This window comes from Chelonoidis abingdonii, chromosome 2, assembly GCF_003597395.2.
Source record: "Chelonoidis abingdonii isolate Lonesome George chromosome 2, CheloAbing_2.0, whole genome shotgun sequence".
In the NCBI taxonomy this organism is placed as follows: domain Eukaryota; kingdom Metazoa; phylum Chordata; order Testudines; family Testudinidae; genus Chelonoidis; species Chelonoidis abingdonii.
The window spans coordinates 9803739-9829700 of NC_133770.1; the positions used below are offsets into that span (position 1 = coordinate 9803739).

A 25962-nucleotide genomic window follows, 5' to 3' on the forward strand; every position below is an offset into this window, starting at 1 on the left:
CCCCCCCACACACACAGGCCTCCTTCACCCCTTAAACCATTCTGGGTGAGTAAGATGCTGAGCACATCTTGGGGTTTGATCCCTTAATGATCTGAAAATGCCCTGTGCCAAACAAGAACATGGCCGTTAGGGGTGTCTTGGGGTGCTGTCCTGATCATGATTCCACTTTCTCCTCAACCCCAGGTCTTTTCTCTGAAAGCCACTTCTGTGACCTCTGGCTGAGTTCAAGGTCATATCTAAACAAATGTGTCATCTTGCATTTGTCTAAAAATCCTACTTTCTTCTCCCCTTTGGGAGAACGAGAGCGTTTAGTTTTGCCTTCATCTTCCCCATTTACCAAAATGTCAGGTGCTGTTTTGCATCTTTTATAGGTGCTGTGGGTCTCATTTTATAGTTAAGGACTCTAAAGGCATTTAAAATTGTTACTTATCCAGCAAGAAGATTGTCATAAATACTGACAATCAGATTAGACCAGATATGTTCATAAAGTATTGTGATTTCTCTCCTTGCACACCATATGTATCATATAGTGGTTTAAACTTGTGAAAATATAAATAAGCTGAACTTTTTTTTTTTTTCAAATTCAGGTGTATATGTCTATATTTAAACACTAATGGCATCAGCATTAGGATTTGTCATATGCATATAGAGTAACTTGTTTTTTGACTAAATAAGCGCTTTACAAATTACTTAAATACCATGGGGCATTTATTCTGATGAGAGTCCATTTAGACTGCACTGTCTGAGGTTGAAAGCTTTGTGTGGCAGACTGTCTTTATGCCCTGCAGTGCTGAAGTCTGCAGTAGTTACTGAACTGACCATCTAAAGTCAGCTTTCTTTGGCTTTCCTGAATTATAGGAAGAATCACGCTAGTGTCAGAATTTGAAGAAGGAAGCAATCTTTGGTGACATAGACACTTTTTTTTTAATCCTTCCATATGAATGAGCTTGCTGGAAATATTGAAAGTGGGTCACTGGCAAGCCTTGACATAAGGTTTTCTTCATTTTTTGTAGCCATCAGTCTGAACAGGTGGTGTTCTGCTCTAAGCAGCTGTTCCTTTTCACCACTCAATCTTGATAGAAAAAACATCTTTCAACGAACTTTTTAATTGCAGATGAAATAATGTTGCATGAGAAAAGTATTCATTGATGTGGGAGTAATAATCCCACTTATTTTTAAAAGGTTGACATGTCCCACATGCAAGCTATGGTATGTCTATCAAAGATACTCCTGCGGGTCTGATATCAATACTAGACCCAGTGCCTATTCTCTCTCTAAATATTAGGCTTCTGGCTCTTCTGTAAAAATCTGAGTTGACATAGTTTAAACTTAAACAAAGTGAAATACGCTGGAGGTGAATTTTCCCCTGCTTCTCAAATGTGCTAGCTGACCTTCTTTAGTGGCTTACTGTTTTTCCTCACAAAATATTTTGGAGACTTTCTGTTCCCCTCTTCCCACTTCAAATCGAGTGCCAGCATGGATGAGTAGACCACAGAAACGAATTTATATGGTGGAGGACAGAAAATTTGCAAGGAAAATGCTTCTGATCTAAGCTCTCACTGGCTTAGAGTTAGTGGGGAAAAAAATCAGAATTGACTGTGCTTTTCATGAAGGTGCTGAGAACTCTATTTTTTGTGTGGAAAGTATCTCAGGAAGCTGTTGCCTAATGGCTTTCTATGTCACCAGTCTGTTTGATATGGAATTACTCTACCAAAGCACATTCTTATTCTTGTATTGTAAAATCCATGCCTACGTGCTGAAGTTTTAAAGTCATAAAATTGAATTTAGCTTGGTGGTATAGATAAACATTGTAGTAATGTGGATTAAGTCATACACCATCTCATCAGTTCAAAGTTTTTTGACTTGTATCTGGTTTCTAACTGAATATACAGTGGAAGTTACTGTGCTTTATATACTTGTGGTACATTCAAGGTCTTACATCTAAAGAACTCTCAAACATGAAAAAACTGTTAAATTCTAAAGTAGACTTTCTTCTTCTCTGCAGTCAACATGTCATCCAATCAGGAATCCGTTCTTCCTAGCTTTGAGACTGATAACAGCCAGACATCAAAACTGATCAGAAAATCTAAAGAGTCACCATTTGTACCAGTTGGTAAGTTTCACTTTCATAGTGCAATGATGCTGTGGCGTAAGACAAGTAAATCTGGGAAAATACACACTTGCATAAGTGTTCTTGTAATGGGCGGTGATTATAGTAAACTTAGTCACACACTGCAAACAGAAAGTTACTGTGAAATGTTACTTCCTCATAAGGTATGGTACTGTTAGTAATTTGGCCCTACCTCTTGGACCTATCATACTGTTCTACCTGAATTAATACTCTAGCTTTATCAAACACTGTAGACTTAAAATGTCTGTGTTTTCCTTGTCATTCCCTCTGTCTTCCATTTGAAAGATAGTTGCTTATACACACCTTATTTCAGTTTTTGGGTAGTGGATCCTATACTTGGGGAAACACATCTTGCAGCAAGCCCAGAAGCCTGGCAGTAGAGGGCTGTCACAGTTAAGGGTAACTGCACCGGTATTCCCTCTTTGTGGCCCAGCAAGGGCACCCATTTTAGGCTTCCAACTCCCATGGCCATCACCTCTCTTGGGTGGCAATATGAGTGTCTTCCCTTCTGACCTGGAACTTCCAGGCTGAGCAGTTCCCAGCCTTCACTGTTCTTTCTGGCAAGACAGACTGCCTAAGCAGACCTGTTTGCTTTCTCATCAGAGACTAACGATGGTGTTAACTGCCCATTGTTTAGGTACCATACTGCTCTTTCTATGCAAGCCTATTTATTCTTAGGATAGAAGAATTAGAGAAAACATATTTAAAACAACAAAGATCTACACACATGCTTACCAGAGATCACCCCAGTTCCAACCTGGGCTCTGGCAGGTGATTAGTCCTTCAAACCCCACAAGTTCACAACAGCCTCAGCTCAGAACTATCACCCTCATGACTCTAAATCACTGCTCTAGCCAGTCTGTACCTATTCAGTCTCCTCAGAGGTCATCAGCCAGGCAGTGGGTTTTTTGCTCAAAAGGGAGTAGGTCACTTCTGTCCCCCTAGCCCTAAGTGTTTCCTAGGAAATCCACTTCACACATTGTCCCCCAAAGCCCTTTGAAATTCCTGATATTTCCCAGAGATTGCATTAACTTGCTTCATAGGGAAGCTACATAACCAATTGGATTTGTAATGCAATGGACTCCTAAAATACTTAATTCAATAAGGTTTAGCTTAATTCCATTAGGCTTGTCCAGGATGTTACATCTCACAGGGACTATATCTGGTCACATCAGAGGCTGCCAAATTAAGAAGTGACCAGACATATTTTTTAAAAAGTGTGAACTTGCCTCCTGCTAAACTGATAGCTGTAGGTGTTGAAGTCTTTTAGTTGAAGCAATGGACTCAAATCAGACCTTGTGATACCCCTTTCAGGTGAGAGGATAGTTCAGTATGCATGAGGATTAGTCCTTGGTTTTTCTGCTGAGACTCACAGAAAGGCTTTGGGATGGGCAACTAACAAAAGAGTACCACGTGTAGGGTGTTCTCTTAATGTGGATGTTAGTCCAATTTCTAATTGGAAAAAGATACCGCTAAAATTGCTTCCTATATGAACCAAGCAGCCATCAAATGATAACTTTTGGTTGATCCTAGTCTGAACTGCGTTTAATTTTAATGATCTAGAAGTGAAATGCTTTGTCCATTGCCAGAATCTATTTCTCCAGTTCCCATGACCTTGGGAGTTTTTGCTATCTAGGCTGCTGGAGCACAGTGTAAATGTAACAACCTCTATATATGTGCAAGCTTTTCCAAGTTTGGTTTTGAAACAATTTTCAGATCTTGTGTCAGAACTAGTTCACAGGCCCTAAAGTGCAAACAAATTTGGTTTAACCTTATTGCTACATAAATGACCCACGTGCAGGTGTGGGTCTACAGTCTCCTCACATGGACTAGTGACTTGTATTTGCGGGTAAGAGAAATCATAACCCCGTTATCTAGGCAATTATTGGCATAGGAATATATACACAATGCAAAAAAATTATTAGGTACCTGCCTATGAAACTATGGTATGTAACTGATTCCAAACAGAGAATGTAAGTTCCCAGAAACAGGGAAGTGCAGGAGATAAAATACTAATGCACATGAGAGCATGTAAATAGGCCATTACCTGCAAGGCTCAGGCTAGGGAGTGTCTTTAGTTTTTTCCACAGACAGAAGAAAAAGTTTAACTAAAATGTGTCCTCTTTTAAGCTAACTCTCCAATGCATGGGAGAAATAACATGACATGTCCAATGACAGTATTCAAGTGAATCCAAGGTCAAACTTGACACATATAAACAATAACAATCTTCATTTGTGGGTGTCTAGCACTGCCATTAGTGCATGGATGCAGTTTGAACTTTGTTCAGAGTTGAATTTGAAAGCTCTTATTTGTGTTTGAACTACAGCTCTAAGGCATTCCTCTGAAAAGAAGAGGCAGTTAAATTTGCTCTTATGGCAGTTTCTGACCAGTATCAAAGCAGCCCTGACATCCACTAAGGCTGCTATCCCCATCTGTCTACCTGGAAGGAATGTTGTGCAATGATGTGCCCTGTCTTAGGGTTTTTTTTTTTAACCCAGTTCTCCACTAATGGAGTACCAAAACTTTGTTTGGGGGTCCAGTCTGGACTGGCTTCTGGGTCAGGCTAGACATCACTTGGGTGGGAAAGGAATTGCCCATAAACTAATAGTCCACTGAACATAAGCTAATACCGTAGTTACTGTTAGGTGTTAATGATGGAGCTAAAACACTTGAGGGGTGGGGGAGTTATAAGTAGCTTTTGCTTTAAAAGTAAAAGTCAACAACTTAAAATTTAACAAGTCTTGTGAGGAACGTAATATCATGTAATTACTAATCGCTTGTTTACCTTGTTTTATAGGGATAGCTGGTTTGATTGCAGTTGTAGGCTATGGACTGTACAAACTGAAGCACAGAGGCAATACAAAAATGTCTGTTCACCTGATTCACATGCGCGTGGCAGCCCAGGGCTTTGTTGTTGGAGCAATGACATGTGGTATGTATAAAACAGGCAGCTATTGTCTAGCCCTAGTTATCTCTTAATGATGGTAGACTTACTTTAAAAGTGTTTTTTACACTAAAGGATAAATGTCTTGGAGTAGCTTGTAAACCATCAACTATTTCTAACTGTACTGGAAACTTGCAAACACATAAGCTCTTTTAGTGAGGCTGAGCTAGTAAACTGGTTTCTTTGCTCAGTATCAAACATGGTTACCTAGATACCAGGCATACTAAATGTTATGAACACCTCTCCAGTTTCTCCCTTCACTTCTTACAAACATGCATGAAATTATATTAACATTCAGGGAACTTAGCACTTTATAAAAAGAATCAAGCTAAGTAAGTGAAGAAAACAAAGAATACAATTGCCCCATGCATGTTGTGGATATTCTAAGGTGTTTGGAGAAAGCAGAAGAGTTCAGGAAGGCTTAATTGTCAAATAACTTTCTTAAACTCATTTCTCCATGGGAAAGATTAGCAGTTGTCTGTATTTTGCATCTAAATTGAAAGTATAGCTATACCATAAATCACACTAGCTCTGATAACAACAGTATGTAGAGAACCCTGTTTGCATGTGATGTCTTTCATTTTAACAAATGAATTGTGGCTATTACTGAAATTCTTGATGGGGAAGTGAAATTATAAAGAATAGACTCCCATATTTTGTTCTCTTGCTACTAGTCTTCCTGGCTGCAGATAGTTCTTGAAATAGTCTTCTCCTTTAATAAAGGATGTATATTTAACTGCTTTGCTTTGTTTGTATTTCAGGTGTGCTCTACTCAATGTATCGGGAATACCTGGCAAAACCCAAGGAGTAAAAAAAAATAAATATAACTGAAATCTGTGCGTGGTGGTGGTGGTCTATATCTTAGTTATAGACCTCATATTGAGGTGTCTTTTTAATTAAAGAAAGAAGAGTGGGAAATAAAAATTCAAGGATGTACAGTATTGTAGAACCACATGTCTTGTGCCTGGTATTGAACCTTTTAGGTTGCCAGTCTGGATCTAGCACAAGGTGGTGGTGACAAAGCTACCACAATCTGCCGGCTCTCTTAGACTGAGACTACCATACCCACTAGGAACTTGTGTATTTTACAGCACAGTGCCTCTCTTCCCTTTCCCACCCAATCTCCCTACACACAACTGGTAATTTATGGCATTCTTGACCAGAAGTCCAAGGATTGTAAATAGGTCTGGGACCCAAACACCCTTCTTACATTGGAGTGGTGGTCTCGCCAGCTCATGGCTGAACCACCTAAAAGAGTCTGCATGGAGAAGGTTGTACTCCTACCTATGTTGTCTCTGTCCTGTAGATAAAGGGACTTCAGTCTTTTAAGGCTATAATCCAGCACTTTCACTAGCACTAAACTCACTCAAAATAATTCTTAAACTTACATAGAACAAAATGGTTTTAAAACTAAAAATAGGTATTGTTTAATTTGAAGCATGAGCTGAGCATTCACTAGTGGATAAAACTATTTAAATATATTTATTACACAATACTAATAACAGAGGCCCAGAAGCCCTATTTTTAATAGATTATGGATTGCAGCTTCTCAGATTGAGTTTAGTAACTGCTTATTTATCTTTGCAGTATTAGGCGTGTGATGTAACATTTTAAAATTACATTTTGAAAACTAAATCTGTATTTGAAGTGATGCATTTTAAGTATGTAATTAGAATGCCTGATTTAATTTGTGTGATATTGCTGTTTCGATGGAAGCTCTAAACTTCTTAGACCTTTGCCTTTATTATCCTTGGTGTGAAATCATATGGAGTGTTCTTCCATTAGTGATTTATGGTAACTTCATTAAAATCTGGCCTCAACGCCAAATGTGTTGATCAAGTGAAGCACAAATCTGTAAACTTCCACTTTCTCAAACTTGCTGGCATTCCATGGAGATAGCCTGGTGTCTAAGAGTGTTTGTAATAAATACATTAAGCAACTCCAACCTGTTTCATTTTTACTGGCATGTGACATGGGGAGAACTGAGGGGCATTGCTGAGTTCACACACAAGCAGTATGAGGGAATCCTCAGCTGATGTGAAACTCAAATCCACCTTTAGGCTTTCTGGCCCTCCTGTCCCTTCTCTATGGAAATGGTTGCTGTGGGAACTGCCTCCTACTCCAAGATGGGAGATGGCCTGGGAGCAGGCTGATGGGGTGGGCTTATGGTGCTGCCTGGCCCTTTTGGGGGATGGTTGAGGGGATATGGATCACATGATTTCAATGACTTGCACCCCCAAGAGGGATTGCAGGCAGTAATGGTGGGAGGCTGAGATCTTGGGGGTGCTGTGTAGGATGATCATATTTCCTCAAAGGGAAAATGGGGCCATCTTTGAGGCTAGCCTGAGCCCTCCTCTTCCCCACCCCCCCATGCTGCTGGCTTGAGACACTTGTCTGAGCCCCCCTCCCAACTTGGGTCTGGGGTTGGTGGTGCTGGCCTCCTGAGCTCCTCTCTGGGGTTAGTGTTGGCAGGCTTCTTGCTCAAGCCCTCCCTACCTGCATGAGGCTGGGACTAGTGTCAGTGCTTGCCTGAGCCTTGTCTGCCCCCCCCCCCCCCCCGTGTGGGGCTGGCATCACCACTTGCCTCCTTGCACATTCTTCTGCACCCCACTTTTTTGACAAAATGGCATTGTCCCATTTGTTCTTGCCAACTTGATCAAGTTGGCAGGAGCAAAGGGGCTAAAGACCCGCTTTTGCCAAAAAAGTCAGGATGGCCGGTACAGGGCTTAAAAAGTCCTGTCCTAGTCAAAACAGGATGTATGGTCACCTTAGTGCTATGGGACGTGCTTTGGGTTTGGCAGGAGATACCTGGGCTTTGACTGGAGCTAGCTACAGGTCATACCACAGATGTGGGGTGGGGGGTGGTAAAGGACTCCTTAGTGGGGCAGTGGAAGGTGAAGCACTTCTCTGTGTGGCCCTGGGAAGAGGAGTTGGACTTAGTCTGTGCCTCTGGGGCATGAGAAGGTGATTGTAGCCAAGTTTATAGGCTGATGGTTGGGGGCACTAAGCAGGGGTGCTGGGATAAGGCTGGTACCAAGCTGACCCCCTGGGTAGAGGGTAGCATTGAGCTGTGTCTGAAGAATGCATGGAGGTTCTGATGGGTCCTGGTGATGGCTTGGCAGTGGCACTGATGCTTAATTGTAATGTATAATGCAGTATGTCCACAAATAATTGATGTACCTGTGCGTATGCACATAGCTGTGGATATTTATATATATACTGGACTCCTTAGCTATTTGTGATGCTGCGACATCACACACAAACATTCCTCACAGTATGAAACTATTTTAGCACAGTGATGTATCTGTGGCCCTGAGGAATTGCATAACAAAATGTGGGATAGGGCCAGATTTAGTGTGTGAAATAGAACTATCCACCAAATTCTAGTCCCCATGTCAGGCAGGTATAGCATGAAGATCTGCTTAGGGTACATATATTGTTAATTGTGCAAGATGAGACCTCTGTCGGGATGGATTTATCACCCCAATATGCAAATTATCCCATACAACATGTTAAGGCTATTGGAGGGGAAAGTGTTACCCTTAGTTACCACTTAAAAGGGCCTACATGTTTATTGTATGTAAATTGGAAAAATTATTCAAAAGGAGGATGTTGTAAAACATATGATCATGCCTTATTTGGTACAAGGAATTGTTTATGGAATGTGGTAAAATAAGGCCCACTGAAAACTCCATGATAAGAAGAGAATTGGTATGGCATAATTTGGAGTATGAAGATGTAGGGGGCTGTGAGGCCTATGTTCAAACCATACTTCCAACTAAACTTGGACCTTAATGGTATGCTTCTAGTGTATTGTTTGAAATCACAGTTCAGGAGCCCAAATTGACCAAAGTCCCAACAATTTCAATCCCAAGATGATAGATGTCCCATCCTGCATTCAGGACCAGCTAGAGGTCTCACTACCATCCATTTCCCTAGAGTTCTGATTAACATAGTTCAATTCATGTACATCACATTGGTATTAAACCTGATTGTTGGTATGTGGGCGAATCTGAATATTGTAAACGTACCAAAGTTGTGTCTTTCTTTTCAGTGCTCCTGGTGGATAAGATAACAGCTTATCAGCAACAAGTACAGGATCTTGCCAATTTAGGAGTACACTCAGAACATGTACACCCATATGCAAATACATGGCCATGATCCCTTGGGAATTCAGATCCGCAACAGGATTGTTTGGAACAGGAGTGTCAATTTGGAATCGGGGATGTAGAGAAAATTTGTAGGTACATTGACCGTGTTGCAGGAGGAAGCTAACAAGATGGTAAACCCAATATTAAAGGGTCTTCAGTGATTGTCTACTTGCAGAGTCACTATTTAAAACATGCATAAAATAGCCCAGTTGTTTCATGAAACCCAGAAAGAAATTAATCAGCTAATTGTCCATAACAATGAGCAGGAGAGAAGCAAATATAGGGGAAATGAAATGATTTGTTCTGAATAGGGAGACTATATATTAAGCACCATAACATCTGCTTTTCAATTTCTTGAATTAGGCAAGGTCCAGACCTCATTAAAGATACTGTCCTAAGTGTTCTGAGGTCTGTGGAAGGGAAAGAGAATTGTTTGCAGAACTGCCAACAAATTTTTTTGGCATGATTTGGCATATGGGATCTGACTCCATACTCCAGTAAAGATTCTTGTTATTTAACAAGGAGTTGCATATTGACAAAATTCTTGTATGTCTAATTCACATTCTCTTTGCCTGTGTTTGATCCAGATGAGAATGTGTATAGCCAATGGACTACTGTCCATTCAATAGGTCACCTTGAAGGTGACATCATCTGAGAGCAACTCGATGAATCCTCACTGGTGGTTTTCTATTCAGAAACTCAAACCTGGAAAACCCTGTCGATGGTCTGTTGCTCTGAAAAAGGGTCAGCCTATCAGGTGGAGAGGGATAGCTCAGTGGTTTGAGCATTGGCCTGTTAAACCCAGCGTTGTGAGTTCAGTCTTTGAGAGGGCCACTTAGGGATCTAGGGCAAAAATCAGTAGTTGGTCCTGCTAGTGGAGGCTGGACTCAATCACCTTTCAAGGTCCTTTCCAGTTCTAGGAGATAGGTATATCTCCAATTATTGTTAAATTAAAGGTGTGATGTGTTTGAGATAGATGCAGTTTTGTGTGGAATGGAGCATGGGTACGATCAGCAGCTAATAAAGTGTGCGGATGACACAAAGCTGGGAGGTATTGCTGACACAGAGAAGGACCGGGATATCATACAGGAAGATCTGGATGACCTCTGTAAAGTGGAGTTAATATGATGAAATTTAATAGTTGAAAAGTGAAGGCATGCATTAGCGGATTAATAAGAAAGAATGTTAGTTATAAATTAGGGACACTATCAGCTGAAAGTAACAGAGAGGGAAAGGACGCTCGGATTATTGGTTGATCACAGGAGACTAGAAGCCCGCTCATGCTGATATGGCCGTTAAGAAGTAATAGCCAGTTTTAGGAGTGCATCAGGCGCAGGTATTTCCCAGGAAGAATAAGGAGGTGATAGACCGCTTATATAAGGCACTGGTGAGACCTCATCTGGAATACTGTGTGCTAGTTCTGCGTCTCCCTGTTTAAGAAGAATGAATTCAAACTGGACAGGTTCAGGAGATGGGCTACTGAGGTATGATCCGAGGAATGGAAAACCTGTCTTATGAAAGCCCCACAGAGAATCCTGTGTACCTAGTATTAGACTTAACAACGTTTTGGAGCGTGCATGCTTTCGTGGGTACATACCACTCGTCAGACGCAGCGTAGTGGAAATTTCCAGGGGCAGGTATATATATGCAGCAGCAAGCTAGAGATGACGAGCGTTAGCTTCAATTTTCAGGGAGGAATAGAGGCCCGCTGTTCTAGCAGTAGAGTGCTAAAAACCAAGCGGAGGAGAAATGCTGGTCTGTAATTGCGCAAGCCCATTCACCAGTCTTTGGTTTAGTGCCAGAGCTGATGGTGTCCAAATTAGCAGATAACTGAAGCTCCAGCAGATTTCTCTCTTTGGAAGTCTGGCTCCTGAAGCATTTTTTGCTGACAGGATGGCCCACCTTAAGGTCCTGCTGTAGTTGGCCAGCGGAGAGTTGATATGCATCTGCTACAGTTTTTTGTATATTGCCATTCCTTGAATATCTGATTTGTGTCGTTTATGCCTTTTCCGCCGTAGTGACTGTCCAGTTTGGCCGATGTACATAGCAGAGGGCATTGCTGGATATGATGGCATATATTACCTGCGTGGATTTGCAGGTGAATGGTTTTTTTTAAAATTTTAATTTTTATTTTTTTTTCTTCACCGTGAATGCTATGGCTGATCTTGGTATAGGTCATTAGTGATAGGTGTCGCTGGTGTAGATATTGTGGCAGTGCTAGATGTGGCATGCGAGCTGTTTGTTGCATGGATCCATCACATACAGCCCCAACTAAACCCCTCCAACACATCATCAGGCGATCTACACCATCCTGCGACAATGCTATCCAGGCTCGCTTCGATGTATGACTGTGCACCTACGCATGATCATCCATCACGGATCTCACAACCTCATCCTGCGACAATGATCCAGGTCGCTGTGCGACCATGGACATATGATCAGCGTTGCTGTGATGGCTGTCGCGCTGGTGTAGAATATGTGGGCAGCAGTTGCCATCGAGGTTTGATTGCATGGTATACACCATACAGCCCCAGCTTAAAACCCCTCCAACGCATCATCAGGAATCTACAACCCATCCCTGGACAATGAGTCCCACACTTTTCATAGGTCTTGGGTGCAGGCCCATCCTTGCCCACAGATCAACCTGCAACTGAAACGTTATTCTCACAGCAACTCGCCACACCGTACCATAGTAACTCTAGCTCACGGAACCAAATCCTATGCCAACAAACCTCGAATGCCAACTCTGGCCCACGATATCCTACACCAGCGGACACCATCACAGACCTAACCATGATGAAAACAGCCCTTACCATCACTGGTTCATTCAGCCTGCACGCGTCCACTGACGAATGTAATTACGCCATCATATGCCAGCAATGCCCCTCTGCATGTACATCGGCCAAACTGGACAGTCACTACGCGAAAAGGATTAAATGGACACAATCAGATTATCAGGAATGGCAATATTACAAAAAACGTGTAGCGAGAGCACTTCAACCCTCCCTGGCCAACACTTACAGCAGACTTTAAGGGTTGCCATTCCTGCAGCAAAAAAAATCTTCAGGACCAGACTTCAAAGAGAAACTGCTGAGCTTTACAGTTCATCTGCAACTTTGACACCATCAGCTCTGGAACTAAACAAAGACGTGTGAATGGCTTGCCAATTACAGAACCAGTTTCTCTCCCTTGGTTCAACCTCTACTGCCTGTGAACAGGCCCTCATCCTCCAGCTGATTACTAACCTCGTTATCTCTTAAGGCTTGTTGCTAGCATATTATATACCTGCCCCTGGAAAATTTCCAGCTACCTGCATCTGACGAGTGGGTATTCACCATGAAAGCTCATGCTCCAAAAAGTTCTGTTAGTCTATTATAAGGTGCCACAGGATTCTCTGCTGCTTTTTACAAGATTCCAGACTAATCACGGCTACCCCTCTGATATTGTTCTTATGAAAAGGAGACTCAAAGAGCTTTGGCTTGTTTTAGCCTAACCAAAAAGAACGTTGATGAGGGGAATGTGATTGCCTCTTCGATAATATATTCAAGGGAATTATTTAGAGAGAAAGAATTATTTAACTTAGTACCAATTGTGTACACAAGAACCAAATGGGTATAAACTGGACACTAGGAAGTTATAGACTTGAATTAGACGAAGGGGGATTTCTAACCATTAGAGGAGTGTGAAGTTCTTGAACAAGCCTTTCAAGGGTAGTAGTGGGGCAAAGACATATCTGGCTCAAGACAAAGCTTTGTATAGTTATGGAGAACGGAGGGTATGATGGGATAGCCTAATTTTTGGCAATTAATTTGGCAATTGATCTTTGATTATCAGCAGGTAAGTATGCCAGTGGTCTGTGATGGATGTTAGAAATGGGATGAGATCTGAGTTACTGCAGAGAAATTCTTTCCTGGGTGCTGGCGGCATGAGTCTTGCCCACATGCTTTAGGGTTTAGCTGATCGCCATATTTGGGGGGTTGGGAAGGAATTTTCCTGCAGGGCAATTTGCATGAGGCCCTGGAGGTTTTTTCGCCTTCTCTGCCAGCTTGTGGCATGGGTCACTTGCTGGAGGATTCTCTGCAGCTTGAGGTCTTCAAACCACAATTTGAAGACTTCAATAACTCAGACATAGGTTAGAGGTTTGTTATAGAAGTGGATGGGTAAGATTCTGTGGCCTGCATTGTGCAGGAGGTCACACTAGATGATCATAATGGTACCTTCTGACCTTAAAGTCTATGAGTCTATGAGCTTGCTCAGTTTGACTGACCAAGTGGAAGGCACCAACAAAGAAAGTGGCCTATAGCGGACAGGGACGGTATCATGTAATTACTAACTACCAAAAATCTAATCATGGGTGATTCAACTGTTCAGTCACAAACCCAAACTTTTGTTTTGTTCCAACCCAACATGTCCTTAAAGGGTAAATAGCACTTTCTCCAGTCTCTGTATTCAAAAAGCAGTTAGTCTTTCTAGTACCGACTATCAGGATGTAGCTATTCAGAGTTCACCAACTTTTCATGCACGTATCTCGCCACTTGACTTAAAATTAAAACATCTTATGGAAAGGTACAGGTTTAATAGAAACAGAGTTCAATCGATGAAGCAGCACAAACATATAGCAGGTTAATGAAGTGATGGGCATATGATGTAACACTTTAAATTACTTTTTGAAAACTACAACTGTACTTGAAGTGACACATTTTGGTACGTAATTACAGTCAGTGCCTAATTTAATGTGAGTGACATTGCTGTTTCAGTCAAAGCTCTGCTGCTTAGCTCTTGGCCAATATTAATCTTGGAACCAGACAGGACAGTGGTCCTCAAACGTTTGTAGTGGTGACCCCTTCCACACAGCAAGCCTCTGAGTGCGACCCCCCCCCCCATACATTAAAATCACTTTTTTATCTATTTAATACCATTATAAATGCTGGAGGAAAAGTGGGGTTTGGGGTACAGGCTGACAGCTCATAACCCCCCTCATGTAACAACCTGGCAAACCCGCCCCCCCAAAAAAGGTCCCAACCCCCAGTTTGAAAAATACACACACACACACACACACACACACACACGATTTTTCACATTTGCTGTCTAACCCCCCTACACAGGATGACAAGGAGCGATATAGGGGAACTTCACTGACATCTGCTGGCAAAGGAAAGCCCCAGGGATGGCTCAGGTGAAGCAGGACTCTGTAAATCTCCTCCCCTTTCACGGGCGGGCACCGCGGTGCACAGACACAGCGCGCGCACCCCCTGCACTCACCAGCCGCGCTTCGCCCCTCCCCGCCCGCTCCCCCACAGGCCGTGCCGCTTCAGGAAATGCCCCGGATGTCGTAAAACTCCAAGCCGCCCGCCTCTGCTTTCCGGCCGGCCCGTCTCCGCGGGGATGGTTGCTGGGGGAACCGCACCGCGTCCTCCTCCGGGCGGCGGCTCGGCGAGCGGGCTCTCGGCTTGGGTTGGTGGCGCTGCCCGGCCCCCCGGGGGGCGGGCTTTGGGGGACGCGGGAGCTCTAGGGGGGAGTCGCAGCCCGTGAGGGGCCGCAGGAGGTGGGTGCGGGGCGTGGCGCGACCAGCGACCCCGAGCTGAGGCTGGCAGGGGACCCCTGGGCTTCGGGTGGAGCTGGGCCCAGGCCGTGCCCCGTGGGGGTGGGGGGACGAGACTCCTATCTGTGCCCCTGGGGTTAGGGGCCCCAGGCCAGGCCTCTGGGCTGGGAGGCTCCTCTCTGAGCTCTTGGGGGGCGTGGGCTCCAGTCCTGTCTCTGGGGCCGGGAGGGGGGGGGTTCCAGGCCAGGCCTTTGGGACCGGAGGGGGGGGGGTTCCAGGCCAGGCCTTTGGGACCGGAGGGGGGGCGGTTCCAGGCCAGGCCTTTGGGACCGGAGGGGGGGCGGTTCCAGGCCAGGCCTTTGGGACCGGAGGGGGGGCGGTTCCAGGTCAGGCCTCTGGGGTGCAGGGAAGGGGGTTCCAGGCCAGGCTTTGGGGACCGGGGGGTTCCAGGCTGGGTCTCTGGGGCCGGAGGGGGGGGGTTCCAGGCCAGGCCTTTGGGACCGGAGGGGGGAGGTTCCAGGCCAGGCCTTTGGGGCCGGAGGGGGGGTTCCAGGTCAGGCCTCTGGGGTGCAGGGAAGGGGGTTCCAGGCCGGGCCTCTGGGGCCGGAGGGGGATTCCAGGCCAAGCTTTGGGGGTGGGGGGGTTCCAGGCTGGGTCTCTGGGGTTGGCAGGGGTACTCCTCGCTATGCCCATGAGGTGGGGGGGGGCGAGGACTTCTCTCTGTGCCCCTGGGGGCAGAGGTTGGCACTGTCTTGTGCGCTGGGGGTGTCCCCAGCCAATGCCTTTGCAATGGCAGGAGCTGGCTTCAGCCTATACACCTGGGCTGAGGGCTGACGGTGCTGAGCTAGGACATCAATGCTGAACTGTAATGTAGGATACCTGTGTAATGCAGTGTGGCCACAAATAATTGCTATAGGTCTGTGCGTTTGCCCCCTGAGCCCCTACATATGTCTGTGGAAACTTACATATGTACTGGACTCTTTAGCCACTTGCGATGCTGCACATGACACACAGTATCTGAATTACATTGGCACTTACGCCATCGTCTTTCAAGAGGAATGGTTGCCATTCATTCATTCCATTCATTCATTCATATGTATGTTTATATTCTTGTATGTGTAATATGTCAAATAATTTTTCATCACTCTAAATGTGTTTTCTTACCTTGGGGTTGTTTTATTTTTTTAAGAACATGTCTGAGTTATTTTTTCTTTTAAAAAACGCTCTTGGAATATGTCTAGCACTGGGTTGACCATCCTGGAAAATTAAATCTGCTACCCGCAGACAACAACGGTACAGCCTTCCCCATACTGCCCTGTTTAGTGCCTCAATCCTATTTTGATCGGACTGTCTGGAGGAAGAGTGTACTTTGTTCTTCATGCTTGTGAAATTATCAACCCTTTTGTCAAAAAGGATGCACAATCTGGTCATGCTCCCCCTGCTGGACACTCAGCAGTCTGTTGTGAAGGGATCCAAACACTGAATCCCACGTGCCTTTAGCTTGCTGAAGCTGGAGAGAGTTTAGGTACTGTTTCTGACTTTGGGTCTCTAGACATGCACTCCTGCTGTAGATCACACATCTGACACCCCTCTTGGCAGTGGGGACCCTGCAGCTCAATTGCCTGAGTCCTGAAAATAGTGTTGTCTCCCCTAAGCCTTCCCAGCAGCACTTCTGTGTTCCCCAGAATTCCACTGAAGGCGTGAACCTTCTGGTTTACATTTTACCTCTTCAGCGGCCCATGACAGTGAACACCAACAGACACATGGACTCTGCACAGGATTCTTAAACACCATTCTTTACTTAGCACAAGCAACATAAAGATCTATTCAAAATAATGAACACAGATCAGTGCTGTAACAAAGGCAAGGTGAGTGAGGCACCTGCCTTGGGTGTGCAAAGCAGAGAGGCGCAGCTCTACTGCTAGCAGTGGTGCTTTGGCAGCAGCTCTACCGCCACCGCTTCTTTGGCAGCAGGTCGCTGAGTCCCTCTCGGAGGGAAAGACCTGCCACCGAATTGCCATCGCCACTTCATTCGTAATTCAGTGGCGGGTCCTTCCCTCCAACAGGGACTCAGGGACCCACTGCTGAATTGCCACCGAAGAGCCTGGAGCCAGCACTTGCCTTGGGTGCAAAAATTCCTTGTTACGGCTCTGACACAGGTGTACGTTTCCCTGCTTCAGTTTCATACCCCTCTAGAGAGCTCTTTGGACTTGGGTGGGGCACTCTGAGAAAAGTCTGAAATCCTTCCCTTAACTTCATGGTTTCTCTCTAGAATCATAGAGCCTCAATAAGTCAGCTAACGTTTTTCTGATCCTTTGCTGGTCTTGCAGTTAAACTGGACTCCCACTATGAAAGCGTTCCTCCTGTCTTTTCCTCTCTCCTATGTGTATGTCTCTGTGTCTCAAGTTTATATGTTCTGCCTAGCATGACCAGATGTCCTGATTTTATAGGAACAGTCCTGACTTTTGGGTCTTTTTCTTATATAGGCTCCTATTACCCCTCACCCCCGTCCTGATTTTTCACGTTTCCTGTCTGGTCACTCTAGTCCTACCTCTGCCTTGTTTCTTTGTCCTTCTGCTGAGGATTTTCTGCTCCTGCTTCTCTGCTCAGGCAGCCTGCTTAGCATATCCATTGTGCAGTCAGAGCACAGTCATTAAGGATAATGACTCTGCATTGTCTCTGGTCTGCAGGGCTGCCCAGAGTGGGGGGCAAGTGGGGCAGTTTGCCCTGGGCCCCGCAGGGGCCCTTTGAGCCCTGTCCCGGCGGTAGTCTGGGTCTTCAGTGGCTGGGGGCCTTTCAGTGCTGCCGAAGACGTGGAGCGACTGAAGCTGCCCCGCCAAAATGCTGCCCAAGACCCGGACTGCCGCCAAGTGAGTACAAGCACCGCAGCTCCCCCACATTGCCCCAGGTCCCCTGAATCCTCTAGGCGGCCCTGCTAGTCTGGTGGGTGTGAGCTGCAGCCCCTATCAGCAAATGGTGGGTTCCACATTCACACAGAGGTAGGGTGACGAGACAGCAAATGTGAAAAATCGGGATAGGGGGTGGAGGGTAACAGGAGCCTATATAAGAAAAAGACCCAGAAAATTGGGACTGTCTCTATAAAATCAGGACGTCTACATAGAGGTGTATTCCATGATATAACAATAACTTCACAAGATCAATCAAAATTTGTAAGTTGTACATAAACAGATTCCCCAAATTGTCAGAGGTTGCAATGAATGATATTTGTTAGGACCTTGAGTGAGATTATTATAGACCGAACAATTTGTACAGCATCTAGCACAATGGAGTCACAATCTCGATTGGGTCCGATGAGCTCTACTGTAATGGGGTAAGAGAAGGCAGTTCAGTCTCCATGGCCTGTTCTTAGCCCTGCTGATACTGCCAACAAAGGGGATGGGTGGTGGAATGAGACTGAGGACACCAAACTCATTTAATTCACATAAACCACTGACCTTGGAGTGGAAGGTTTTCTAATTGATTAAGGGATTTGATAATCATTACTTCTGGTTAATTCTTCATTAAACCAGTACTAAAGGCTGCATTCAAGACAATTGAAATATTCTCTAAGATAAATATATAATTACTTTTTGGAGACCATGACTTTATAAATTATTGCCTTTTATATAAGTCATACCAAAAGTGTTTGTAAGTACTTTAGTCAGCTAAGAAGGCGCTCTCCTTGCCCAGAGAATTTACATTCTAGATCCATGTCAAACAGAGATAAGGTGGTGGAATGTAGCAGAAGGCATTGATCACTGAGGCCAAAATTTAGTAAGGTTCAAAAAGGGATTGGACATTTATATGAATAACAGGAATATCCAGAGTTACAATAGTTAATGCTAAAATATTTTGGAAGAGATACTAACCAAACACTGCAGGTTTTAAGCAAATCTCTAACTTTTGGGGATTAGGAGGAAACCTAACGTGAGACAAGATTATCCCACATCTGCCTAATGTGGGGTTTCTTGCCCCTTCCTCATGAAGCATCTGGTACTGGCCACTGTGAGAGACAGGAGATTGGACTAGAAAGCCCACAGGTCTGATCCAGTCTGGCAATTCCTATGTTCCTATTAATCAGTATACTGTAGATCTTGTTACTACTATGGTTTTTGTTTGGATTGTCTTTTAAAATGATTATTTAATTCATTGTTTTTTAAACTTCAAGTGTGGGGGAAGGCTACCTCTGGTCTGGTTTGTAAACCACTACCAGAGTGGAAAATTGATTTGTGGCATCTAAGACAGAGCAGAGGAGAGAGAGGGAAAGGACACAAAGAGGCCAGTTAGATGGGAGGCTAGTTTTGAAAAGGTTCTCATTCTATAATCTTCTGCTCTGATTTTTTTGCTTGTTTTGTTTTTAGCCAACCATGGAGTCCGACAGAGGACTGAATGAAAATTTAAAAATCCAGTTTAAGGCTTTACAGGAGCAACAACAGAAGAGGCTACAAAATGTGATGGAGAAAAAGAAAGAAAAGCAGCACCGTGAGAAAGGCAGCACCAACAGCCCAAAGGAGACTTTTGGAGTCCAGGATGATTTAAACCTATTTAAGGTAGATGGACAGCTATCAAATGAAGAGATCAGCAAAAGGTAAAAGTACAGTTCACACTGTTAGGATGGATACAGAACTATTTTTAGCACCTTGTCCTACAAACTCCCACTGACATTAATATGTAAAATCACTACTGAAATCATGAATTGGCAGTCTGTCTTCAGTGCTTATCAGGCTCCCATCACTGTAGTATCTGAGTACCTCATAATCTTCCATGTATTTATCCTCATAACATCCCTGTGAAGGGGGAAGTGCTATCTGCCATGCCTGCAGAGCAGGTGCCAGCTCATGCCAAGGCCCGGGGCCTCACTGGCGCTTTTGATTATCTCTCCGCAGCTCATCTCTACTCTACTGTGACCTACTCCCTCCTTTCTGCTTTAGTTTATTCTCAAATTTAAATAATAAAGCTATATGATGTGATGGAGATGTTTCTCAGAGAAAAGTCTGTTTATAGACATTTAGGAGTTTCATCCTCCTCTGTCAAAACTAATGTTGGTCAAATTTTGGAAAACAGCTCTGAAGAAAACTTATGTGGAAAGTTGGAAATGGAAGGTTGGATTTTGAAACTTTAATCCTGATTAACCTCATTACTGTTTAAAAATGTATTTATTCACAAGTTTATGTCCAACAGAAAAGGTACTGTTTTACTGTACGAGTCTCTATGGAATTGGATAGGACCCTGGGAATGACTTATTTTTTCACCTCTCTGCGTGGATGGCTGCATTGTTTGCTTTTCTTCTTTTTTAATATTGCAGAAGGCTTTGAATTCCCTTTAATCTGGGGTTTACATCAGGGACATACCACTTAATTATGTATGTTTTGAAGCTTTCCTTAAATTGGCTCTGCTAATGATATTTATACAGGGAATATGTACCTAAACACAGAAATTGATTTTGGCAGAGAAAAACGCCTCTCTTTTTTGCACAGGCATGATTTGGTTTCCATTCAGGAACTGACATTTATGGGGACTCTTTAAGAAAAGCAAGGAAGGATGGTCTAGTGGCTAGTGCACTAGTCTGGGCTCTGGAAGACCCATGTTCAATTCCTCCTCTTCTACCAACATCTTGTGTGATTTTGGGCAAGTCCCTTAGATTCTCTGTGTCTCTTAGTTAAACAGGGGTAATAGCACTGCCCTTCCTCATAAGAGCGCTGTGAGGATAACCATGTTAAAGACTGAGAGGTGCTCAGATACTGTGGAGATGGGAGCCATCTAAGTACCTAAGGCAGATATATTCCATTGTTGTATGCAGTGTTGTTGGAGCCATGTCAATCTCTGGAGGTTAGAGAGACAGGGTGGGTGGGGTAATATCTTTTATTGTACCAACTTCTGTGTGTGTGAAAGAGACAAGCTTTCAAGCCACACAGAGCTCTTCTTCAAGTATGGGAAAGGAACTCCAAGTGTTTCAGCAAATGCAACAGGGGGAACAGATTGTTTATCATAAGTAGTTAGCCCATATTGTAAGGGTCTAGTCTAGGTAGAGTGGCCTGTTAACACCTCTGCAGTTATAGGACAAAAAGAGTTAGTTGGTGGTTACAGATTGTTGTAAAAAGCCATAAAATCCAATGTTTCTGTTCAGTCCATGATTTTTAGAGTCTACCAGAGCAGTGAATGCCAGAAGCTGGGAATGGGCAATGGGGGGTGGATCACTTGATGATTTCCTGTTCTGGTCATTCCCGCTTGAGCACCTGGCATTGGCCACTGTTGGAAGACAGGATACTGAGCTAGATGAACCTTAGGTCTGACCAGTGTGGCTATTCTTACATGAATTTAAGCTTCCAGGCTTGTCTTTTGAAAGGGTTGTGCCGGTTTCCTTTGAGAATGAGGACTGATGGGGCAGAGATAGAGCAATCGCTTTGTGAAAAGTGTTCACCCACAAGTAATAGTGTTTTGTCTTCTATCAATTTCCCATGTGAGTTCATTTGAGAGTGAGTGACTGTTTGGTTTCATCCACATAACTGTTATCCAGGCATGGATGAGGTATGCCATGTGTTGTGAAAGGCGTGTGTAATATCCATGGATCTTGATGATCATTGTTCCAGGTATGGAGAAAGAGACACTGGGGTGGGAACTTGTGTAGCTTTCTCAGAAGAATCAGATACCTAAAGCTGAGGACAGTTAACTCAGTAACCTAGTCAGGAGTCCTACCAGAGCTACCTTTCTTGTGATATGTCCACAGCTTGTCCCAGCCAAAGACAAGAAGCATAGAAGTTAAATGAATTTATTGACTTTCAAAACTTAATATACTCTTCCCTAGTGAACATAGCTCATTAGGAATGGTTTTATGTGTAATTAAACTTATTATTAATTTTATTATTCTGAGCATTTATTTGAAGTCCGTCACAGTGGTATCTGCCATGATTGCTGATTTGTTTTCTAGGTTGCTTGAGGATGAAAACGAGCAGCTTCAGGATCAGCTTCGAGAGGTCGTAGACGAAAATGGCAGACTGTACAAACTGGTGAAGGAGAGAGATTTTGAAATCCGGCAGCTTCAAAAGAAAATAGAGGAGGAGAGATTAGCCCTGAAAGGTAAATGGAACAAATGTATAGACTCACTATTGCGGCATGACAGGCCATCTTGTAGGAACTTGTGTTTGCTTGATGCTCATAACAATAGCTGGTAACAGGACTGTGTTAATAGTTTAGTTAATAACAGTGTTTCATATTTCATCTCTTCACTTTCTACATGCTACTGCACCTTCAGCACTTCCGCTTCGCAGTACCCAGCCGGCAGGAGTCACTGTGGATTTTCAGCATTCGCAGCTTCACTTGTCTTCATTTGGAGTTGCAGGTTCTCAGCCTTTCAAAAATCATGCGCTGCAGTCTTAGGGCTATAGTAATTCCCCTGCACTGATGCTGTATGAGAGAGTGAGGGAAACTGAGGGCTTTGGGTCTGATGAATTAGTTAGGCCTTTTTAAAAAGAGACTAATTGCCTGACAGGGTTTGGAGATGTCCCTAACTCCCAGCTATATCACAGAGGTGTGTTACAAGATACCGTCTTTCTCCTGATTGCTGTTATATTTTAGGGTTTCTCTACAATCATATGAGAGGCTTTTCTTCTTCCTGACTATCAGAAATTATTGGGGAATGGTGGTATCAAATTTAGGCTGCATGTCACTTTTCTTCTACTCTCTGGCCGATTCCTGCAACTGAAATGGCACCCAGGGAGAGCGAGCCCAGTAACTTCAGGCCAGAACATCTTTAAAACGAGGAGAAAGCGGATCAAAAAGTGGTGTCTGGGTAGTCATGGCCGATGAGGAGCATCTCTGCAGCACTCTGTGCTTTTATTCATGTGAGGAAAAAATACTCTTTGTGCTGCATGTGTATTGTTCTTTTCCCCTGGCTGAATCCTTTTAGGGCCATTCTGGGCTTCTTCCACTAACTGCCAGTGGCCTTTCACTGTAGCCTCCAGAGGGCTTTAGTGTGCTGCACAGAGAAGGTTCTAACGCCGCCTCTACAAGCACATGAAAATAAAATGCGAGAGTGTATTGAACTTGTTTTCACTGACTGCTGTGGACCTCTCCTTTTGGCTACCAAAAGCATCTTCCGTCAGCTACCACAGGCCTTCATGTTGGTTAGAGCAGGCCTTTTGTCACAGGCAATTTATGTGGGCCTGTACCAGCTACAGTGAGACATAGTAGAATTGCTGGTGGGGATTAGAGGTTGTGCTCCTAAACTTTGTCTTGGGTGTCACTGTCATTGAATCATTATTATGATACGCTTGAATTTCATTCTTATGTGTTTGCAGAGGCAGCATTAGAACCTTCTCCAAAGATGTAAAGCAACTGTGTCACCATTAGTGAAACCACTCAGGTGCTTTTAGCATCATCATTCAGTGTGTAGTTCTTCTCCTGTTAAAATCTCACCATTTCTATTAATGCTTTTATCTCTTTTTCTAAAGAAAAGTTTGGGCTTGCTAAATGCTGCTCTTTCAGTCATACTGTAATTACGTGCTCTGGTTGTCATTTTTCTCCTTAATAAATTCCAGGTAAGCAAGTCAGTAAAATCAGATCTCTCAGCTGAGATGGAAGTTGTGGATATTGTCCAGAGGAATGGGCATCTGGACCTCTAGGTTTTAGTCCTGGTTTTGCCACTGACACCTTACGTTGTCTTAAACAAGTCATTCAACCTGTGTTGTCATCTGTAAAATGGGAGTAATGATATTTTGGATGTCAGAGGGAAGGATACTCTAAGGATTAATGTCTGTAAAACAGCTTTGAGATTCTTAGATGAGAGGTGTTATAAAAAGGCAAAATATTATTCTTTATTTATTGTATCTTACAGGAGGCACATAACTCATCTGAGACATAAACGGACCTCAGTTCCACACAGATCCGTTAGCTTTTTTTATTGCTGACATCAAAAATGATAAATCCTGGAAGTCAAATTTTAGAAACTTTAGTCATGTTGACGAAACAGATGCCACAGACTTAAATATCTCCTGTGTTATTTTGTGTTGCATTCCTCATTTTGCATCTCTACCCTGTTTAAAGCCTTGTATCGCACCCTCTTGGGGCCCTGGCTAGGTGGAGAGCTATGATTAAAACTGTGTAAAACTTAAATGTTACGGGGTGTTTAACAATTTAGACATGCAGTCCTAGCTTTTTCCACCAGGTGTCGTTGCCCAGAGTAGCTGCAATGACTGAACTATGCATCCGTAGAAGTGAGCTGTAGCCCAGGAAAACTTATGCTGAAATAAATTTATTAAGGTGCCACAAGTAGTCCTGTTTGTTTTTTGCGGATACAGACTAACACGGCTGCCACTCTGAAACCTGAACTAGGAAAGGAGCAATAACTGCAATAAACGCCACTGAATGACGTATAGCTTATACATTCATGCTTTATTATTCCTTGTATCTTAAATTTAATAACCAAAAGACAGTATGTCCAATGGTTAGAGCTAGAAACTAGGAGCCAGGACTACTGAATTCTGTTTCTGCCCCTGCAGCTGACACGCAGGGTAGTCTTGAGCAAGTCACTTTGGGATAGATTTTTAAGGTATTTAAGTGCCTACCACCCATTGATTTAAACGGGAATTAGGTACCTAAATGCCTTTAAAAATCTGGCCTCTGTATCTCAATTTTCCATTTCTGTAATATGGAGATAATAAGTCTCACTCATCTCTGAGTTATAAAGCACTTTAAGCCTCTTGCATGAAAATGCTATTTGTTTACTAGTTTTTATTACAATAATTATCACTAATTGTTAATTATTATGAAGATGAGGAGGAGAGGTAATAGTTCCTGGAAATGGGAGGAAGTGTTGCATCAAATCAAAAGAGCAAGAATGATGCAGATATATTTTTCAATAATAGATGAATTAGTTTCTTTGCAAGAATTTTAAATAGTAACATCCGGTCACATTCTCCCCGGCCCACACTCTGTGTAACCCGTTTGAAGTAAATTGTGTTGTACGAGACATAACGTTTTCGTTAAAGATTTAGAATTAATTGGGTTTCATACACTGCATCAAAATTCATGTATGAGATACCGAGGATCCTTACAGACATTGGCAAACAAGTCTTCACAAAGCTTGAAACACTGAGGGGACAGATCAGCAATTACGTGACAGTCTGAATGGTATATGGAGATTACTTACCTACAACTCGGGGAGAATGTAGCATCTGTTTGACAGTGTACAGTAACACCGTGCAGCTATTCAGAACCCATGTGAAAGTGCAAGGGATGTTTGAATAGGAACAGTGCAATTACCCATTTGGTATGTAGACAGGACTCTAACCCTTTATAACAGTGAAAGGATCTATCAAAACTGATACCTTTTGGTTCAGCAGCGGCTCCAGTGCTAAGCTGCCAGTGCAAACAGGGAATTGGCATTTTCACCACCATGTCACAAAAACGTTCTCAGAACAGGCTCTCACAATACCGTGAGCAAACCGTCCGAGTCTTGTCTATACCAGTGCTTATGGCAGTGCAGCTGCATTCTTGCCGGTATTTGTCGAAATGTGGGTTATAGCTTAGCATGGACAAGGGGTTCATGACCACAAGTGGAAAGGGCCTCTGCTTGATGTCTCATGCCAAAGACGGTACCTCCAGGAACACAGTGCCTCCAGCACCATGATAAGATATTGGCTAAGCACTAACTGAGAGCTGAGTTGCATAAATTAGATCACGAATGCCTCTCCCCCTCTTGCTATGCACTCTCTCTTTAACCGTGCAGTTGTGCTTAGTACAGACCTAAGTGAAGGAGGTTCGGTTATGAATATACACTATGCTCTTGGCAGAGAGCAAAAACATCAGTTGATCTGGATCCTGCAGCTAAGATTTTTCCTTCATTTTATGCATTTCTCTTTTTATTTCTTCAGGGATGTCTGGTTTAGCAGGGGATGTTGCAGCTACTAAAATCGTGGAACTATCCAAAAAGAATCGTGAGCTAACTGCTGAGACAGAGAGTGAAAAAGCCAAAGTGAAACAGCTGAATAACAAAGTCAAAGAGCTTGAAAAAGAAGTAAGGTCTCTTCTGTTGTCATGGTAGAGTTCTGAAATCAGGCCAGTAGCTTTCTGAGGGTAACGTCTGCTTGAGAAACTGGTTTTGATTCCTGTTGCAACTGGTCAGCTTGTTACAGCATCAGTTCTTGCCATGGGTTCTTTTCATGCTTGCCCTTGGGAGGACAGATGGAGTTATTC

General features: G+C 43.5%; 2 protein-coding genes across 4 annotated transcripts in view; both read left to right on the forward strand.

Moving 5' to 3' along the window:
• HIGD1A (HIG1 hypoxia inducible domain family member 1A) overlaps nt 1-5984 on the forward strand; it is a 6944-nt gene extending 960 nt beyond the window's left edge. Inside the window, exons 2-4 of the mRNA XM_032772357.2 lie at nt 2006-2113; nt 4930-5064; nt 5838-5984. Coding sequence (XP_032628248.1) covers nt 2011-2113; nt 4930-5064; nt 5838-5887 — 288 coding nt within the window. The 5' untranslated portion in view covers nt 2006-2010 and the 3' untranslated portion in view covers nt 5888-5984. The remainder of the gene's footprint in view (nt 1-2005; nt 2114-4929; nt 5065-5837) is intronic.
• An 8599-nt stretch (nt 5985-14583) lies between these two features.
• CCDC13 (coiled-coil domain containing 13) overlaps nt 14584-25962 on the forward strand; it is a 38902-nt gene continuing 27523 nt past the window's right edge. The window contains exons 1-4 of one of the 3 annotated variants that reach the window (XM_032772394.2): nt 14584-14681; nt 19131-19357; nt 21698-21846; nt 25641-25783. In XM_032772394.2, the coding sequence (XP_032628285.1) occupies nt 14613-14681; nt 19131-19357; nt 21698-21846; nt 25641-25783 (588 nt within the window). In that variant the 5' untranslated portion in view covers nt 14584-14612. The other 2 variants (XM_032772371.2, XM_032772380.2) reach the window with 2 other exon arrangements.